The sequence below is a fragment of the Rhinopithecus bieti genome, unplaced genomic scaffold (genome assembly GCF_001698545.2).
Source record: "Rhinopithecus bieti isolate Rb0 unplaced genomic scaffold, ASM169854v2 scaffold_14454, whole genome shotgun sequence".
Lineage (NCBI taxonomy): Eukaryota > Metazoa > Chordata > Mammalia > Primates > Cercopithecidae > Rhinopithecus > Rhinopithecus bieti.
The window spans coordinates 2,057,330-2,063,329 of record NW_016808228.1 but is presented as its reverse complement, the minus strand read 5'-3'; the positions used below and the strand labels follow the sequence as shown (position 1 = coordinate 2,063,329).

The following is a 6,000-nucleotide window of genomic DNA, read 5'->3' as shown; positions in this document are numbered from 1 at the left end:
AAAAAAAAAAAAGAGTTTTGTGTGGAAGTGCTAGTTGTCCACTCTGTGCTGTGTTTCAGGAGCACGCGGTCACTATGCCCTGCACGTGGGTGATGGCATGTGCTTATGCCCCGTCGGGATGTGCCATTGCTTGTGGGTAAGTTGGAGCTACGGCAGCTTTTCAGATTTTGTGTTAACCATAAGATACTGTTTTCTTAACAAAAACAAGCAAACAAACAAGAACTCGTAGTTTTTGTAGTTTACTTGTGAAGCAGCATGCTAAATCCTTCCCTGAACTTGGTCAAAAGAGAAACCGTAAGCCGGCACAGTGGTGCCTGCTTGTAATCCCAGCCACCTGGGAGGCTGAGGTGGGAGGATCACTTGACCCCAGGAGTTCAAGTCCACCTTGGCAACAAAGCAAGACCCCCATCTCTTTAAAAAAAAAAAAAAAAAGAACCATAAAACTCTCTTTCATAATTATTTTCATTACAAACTGACAGTATCTCAAACCTATCTCATCTCTCAAACCTATCTCCTCTCTCAAATGCTTTTGGCAGAACTATAAACGTTGCAAACATTTTGGAAAGCAACTTGGTAATCTCTGTCAGAAGCCTTGAAAAACTGATAGCCTTTGATCTGGTGACTCCACATCCAGGAACTCATTTGAAAGGAATGATGCGAAACATAGAAAAGCCATATGGACAATGACATTAATTGTAGTATTTTAAAAAATAAAGCAAAAAACACCAGGCGTGATGGCTCTCGCCTGTAATCCCAGCACTTTGGGAGGCAGAGGCAGGAGGATCACCTGAGCCCAGGAGTTCGAGACCAGTCTGGGCAATGTGGTAATAACAACTTGTCTCTACAAAAATGTGGTAATAACAACTTGTCTCTACAAAAAAAAAAAAATATATATATATATATCTAATTAGCTGGGTGTGGTGGTATACACCTGTAGACCCAGCTATTCTGGAAGCTGAGGTGGGAGGACTGCTTGAGCCTGGGAGGTTAAGGATGCAGTAAGCTGTGATCATGCCACTGCACTCCAGCCTGGGTGACAGAGTGAGACCCTGTCTCAAAAATAAAATAAAGCAAAAAAAAAAAAAAAAAAAGACAGAAAAAAGGAACCAACATACCCATCCAGGAAAACTTAAGTGAATTGTGGTACATGAATTGAATGGAATATCATACAGCCATTAAAAAGGAAAATTCTTAATTACGCTATATGAAAAGGGCATCAAGATTACTAGGAAGAGTGTGCCTTATTCCCTATTCTCCTGGAGCTCAGTTTAACAGGTTTGGCAATGAGAACTGAAACTGACATAATTCCTGGTCCCTGTGTTGAACAATTCTGAGACCGTTCAAAATATTTCTGCCACAGTATCTCAGCCATGTTTTTAAAAAGAGGCATATTAGGCCAGGCGCAGTGGCTCACGCCTGTAATCCCAGCACTTTGGGACGCTGAGACGGGTGAATTACGAGGTCAGGAGATCGAGACCATTCTGGCTAACATGGTGAAACCCCATCTCTACTAAAAATTGGAAAAATTAGCCGGGGATGGTGACGGGAGCCTGCAGTCCCAGCTACTCGGGAGGCTGAGGCAAGAGAATGGCGTGTACTGGGGAGGCGGGGCTTGCAGTGAGCCGAGATCGCGCCACTGCCCTCCAGCCTGGAGACAGAGCAAGACTCTGTCTGAAGAAAGGAAAAAAAAAAAAAAGGCGTATTATAAAGGCTGGGAGGAACTATACCAAATAAAATAGTAGTTCTTTCTGGATGATGGGACTATGGGAATTTTTCTCTTTATAATCAGGAAGAAAGAATTTTATTTTAAAGAGGAAAAGCCCGAGTCCCCAGGCAAACGTTTTGGAGCCCTCTTCAGCCAGTCACACCAACCATCTTCTCCAGTGTCCCCACCCTTTGGGTGGATGCACTGGGGACATATTCTCATTCTTCTTCCAGTGGCCAAGACCACATGTCCCTTTGGAGCCCATGTTCACATACATGTATTTCACTATTTTTTTTTTTGCGATGGAGTCTCGCTCTGTCACCCAGGCTGGAGTGTAGTGGTACGATCTTGGCTCACTGCAGCCTCTGCCCCCCAGGTTCAAGCCATTCTTCTGCCTCAGCCTCCCAAGTAGCTGGGACTACAGGCATGCACCACCATGCCCAGGTAATTTTTGGAATTTTTTTTTTTAACAGAGATGGGGTTTTACCATATTGGCCAAGGTGGTCTCGAACTCCTGACCTCAAGTGATCCTCCTGCCTCGGCCTCCCAAAGTGTTGAGATTGCAGGTGTTAGCCACTGCACCTGGCCCATATTTTTTAATTTTTAAAATAGCTCAAAAGTGGATTATGTCTCCACTTTATAGATGGATGCCAGTATTTATATAAAATTTATTACCATCTACTTCCTAAAAGGATAAGAGGTGCTATAATAAAAGATATATATGTAAACATATATATATATACACATATATATATATTTGTACTACATGTGTAACACATCTATTAGAGAAAGCAAGCAAGGGAGAAATAGGCCACAATTAGAAGGTTGGTGCAAAGGAGTTTAGCCAACTACAGTTAGCAGGCACAGTTCCAAGAGTGCCCCTTACTTCAGATCCTGGCTGCAAATTTGAGGGTCCCCACAACCCCAGGAATTCTCTAAAACAACTCGCCAAACTCATGAAAGTGCTGTACTTAACTACCACAGTTTTATTACAGTGGAAAGATACAAATTAGAACCAGCCAAAGGAAGAGACCCCTGGGGCAGAAGCCAGAAGGCATCTAGACATGGAGCTGCCAGTCATCGTCTCCCTGGGGTGGTCGCTGACAGCCTTGTTTCCTCTTGGCCATGGTGTATGATAATACATGCAGAGTATTGCCAGCTGGGGAAGCTCCTCTGAGCCTTAGGTGTCCAGAGGTTTTATTGGGGGCTTGACCACACACTGCCTGTGTGGTTTACCTTTAGTCTCCAGTCTCTCTAGAAGTTCGGGCAGATACCTTTAGTCTCAAGTTCCTCTGGAGATCAGACCTGATATGACGCATCCGAAAGCCCCCATCATAAATCACATTATTAAACTGGTGGCCAAAGCCCCCAAGCAAACCAAGCCACTCTTACCAGGGAGGACATTCCAGGGGCCCAGAGATCACTTCCAAGTAGCTGAGGGCAAAAGCCAGACCTCTCCTGCAGTGTCAGTTCTTCACTACTCAGTAGGAATCATAAGTTCTCCACAGTTTTTTAAATCCTAGGGTAATACGTTTCTAATTGGACATGAATTTTAGCAGATGCATTGAGCTGGGTGTGTTACATAATACCTCAGTGTCCAATATTGAACTATTAGATACGCAGTTCTAAATTGTAGAAAGAATATATTGGGTAGGCCCTTCTGCAATGTATAGTGAATATGATAACAGTGAACAATGTCTTCAGCAGTAGTTTAGGTAATGATGCTGTGGCTGTTTCTTAATTTTACCCTCACTAAATGGAATGCAGCGGAAGAATTCCCATGAGGGTAGTGGGATGGAAGGAAGAGAGCAGCATTACCAGGCCCAGATAGATAGCTTTCTGGTAACTTAGCTTGGTGCAGACACAGAGTTCAGAGTGGAGGGATGGCTGGCACCCTGATCTTTGTCATCTGTTTCCCCACCTTGCCATGTGGGAGGTGCTAGCACCTTTCCTGGCTGCCTCACTGGCTGTTACAAGGGCCAAAGCAGAGGAAGTTCAAGGTATGAACACTTATGAAGGCATTTTTTAAAATATGGGGGTCTAGTGGATGAGAGAGCGTCAAAGATGAAACTAATACTCCTTATCGCAGGTAGAAGTACCATCTCCCCTTCCCAGACCTTTCCCAAAACTGCTAAGAGCAGCTGTGATTCATTTGAGTTTCTAGTGGTAAGTCTGACATAATGTTTCCCAACCATGACTGTATGACATCCCTGCAGCTGTATTATCACATAGACCTGCACTGATGCCACATTCTCTAAATGTCATCGTAGGTAGTAATGGGGTTATTTTTTATCTTAATTTACCTGGCTCCTGGTTCTCTCGCTCAGTTGTTTCCAAACTTGAAAGCTAAAACCCAAATAGTATTGGCACAATCCCCTTTCCCCAAAAAATGTGTCAATTGATTATATATACAAGTATTTCTTATTTAAGAGCCATATCCCCAAGAAGCTTTCATTTAGGTGTTGTATACTTACCACGAGCTCCTGTGTGCAAGGCACTGGGCCAGGTGTCATCATGGAATTCAAAGATGAATACGTAACCAAGATCACAACATTAGTTGGGTACTAAAGCAGAGATTCAACACTGGATGCATCACCCAGCAAAACCTTCCTGCTTCTCATACCAATGCGAATAACCCTAAGTAATAAGTATCTCAACAGAAATTACTCAGGACGGGGAGGACATATCCCAGCTCAGGGGTCAGGGAGGACCATAGTCCACAGCATGCTTGTCCCTTACCATAGCCTAAGTGCAAATCATTCTCTGCACATTCTTTTTTTTTTTTTTTTTTTTAAGACAAAGAGTCTCACTCTGTTGCCCAGGCTGGAGTGCGGTGGTGTGGTCTCAATTCACTGCAACCTCTGCCTCCCAGGTTCAAGCAATTCTCCTGCCTCAGCCTTCCAAGTAGCTGGGATTATAGGTGTGTGCCACCTCACCCAGCTAATTTTTGTATTTTTAGTAGAGGCAGGGTTTCTCCATGTTGGCCAGGGTGGTCTTGAACTCCTCACCTCAGGTGATCTGTCTACCTTGGCCTCCCAAAGTGCTGGGATTACTGGCGTGAGCCACCACGCCCAGCCTCCCCCGCACATTCTATAAACAAGTTTGCCAAAGCTAATTACTGGTAAGAAACTACCCGAGAATACACCTGTGCATCTCCCAAGACGCTGGAAAAGCAGAAGGAACCCTTGGCTTTCCCAGTGTGTCAGAAAAAAGTGACCCCATCTTAAATATTGTTCCCTACAAAAAGAAAGCAGAGCACCTTAGGGTAAGGCTGGGGTTAGGTCTCTGGGGGGGAAAAGAATAAAGTGAGCCTAGGATATTTTCTTGTTCTAGAAAGTAAAGGAACATTCAAGGACCAATAGGCGCCACATATAAAAAAAAAAACAAAACAAAAACAAAACAGGAGCTGACTTGAAGAGTCTTGAAGAGGCCCCAAATTTGGGGTAATTTGAGCATCAAATGTAGTAATGATAATAATGGATCATGATACAATTAAGAAGAAAAATTTATGGGTGTACAGTGATGGTGGGAAGGAGGATTCTTCATTACAGAAAAACACGAGCTAATAAATATGGAAGACATTATCAAAATAAATCACCCTTTTGCATCCCTAAAGTAATATTTGATTCAAGCAAGGGTAATCATGCAAAGTTTCTGTATGAAAGTGGTTGAGGAAAGGATATTTTTGTGGTCTCAAAATATCACACCACAGATTATCACTGATTATGAACAAATTACCTTTACACTGGAGATATCTAGTGGTCCACCTTAACCAAGTAATCAAAGTTGGCTTCACCAATCTTGGAAGAGACATTACAAGCCTTCTGACATGAAGCAATAAGAAAGAAGTACACAGTAGCACCTTGATACTCTTATTGCCAGAATGTTCTACAGTACTTGCATCTAACCATTAAGAAACCATCTGACAAATCCACCATATACGACATCCTGTACACAGCCAATCTAAGATTTCCTGTCATGAACAACAAACAGTAGGTAGAGTCTGTTCTAGATTAAAAGATCTTAAAAAGATGTAACAACTGAATGTAATATGTGAGCCTTGGCTGGGCCCTGGATCCTGGCAACAATCGGGGAAGATTGAATCTGGCTGGCTTATTGAGTGATGTTATGGAGGTTTTGTTGATTTTCTCAAATGTGATAAGGATGTGGTAGATAGGAGACTGTTCTTATTTTTAGGAGATGTAAATTTGCAAGTGGAAGTGTTCAGAAGGAAAATGTCATATCTGCAGTTTGCAGTCAAATGGTTCAGAATTTGCTCCTGCAGATTCGACAAA

General features: G+C 42.9%; 1 protein-coding gene across 1 annotated transcript in view; it reads left to right on the top strand.

Moving 5' to 3' along the window:
* Positions 1-6,000, top strand: part of GNB5 (G protein subunit beta 5) — a 60,844-nt gene that overhangs the window by 34,487 nt on the left and 20,357 nt on the right. The window contains exon 4 of the mRNA XM_017886112.1: positions 60-136. Coding sequence (XP_017741601.1) covers positions 60-136 — 77 coding nt within the window. The remainder of the gene's footprint in view (positions 1-59; positions 137-6,000) is intronic.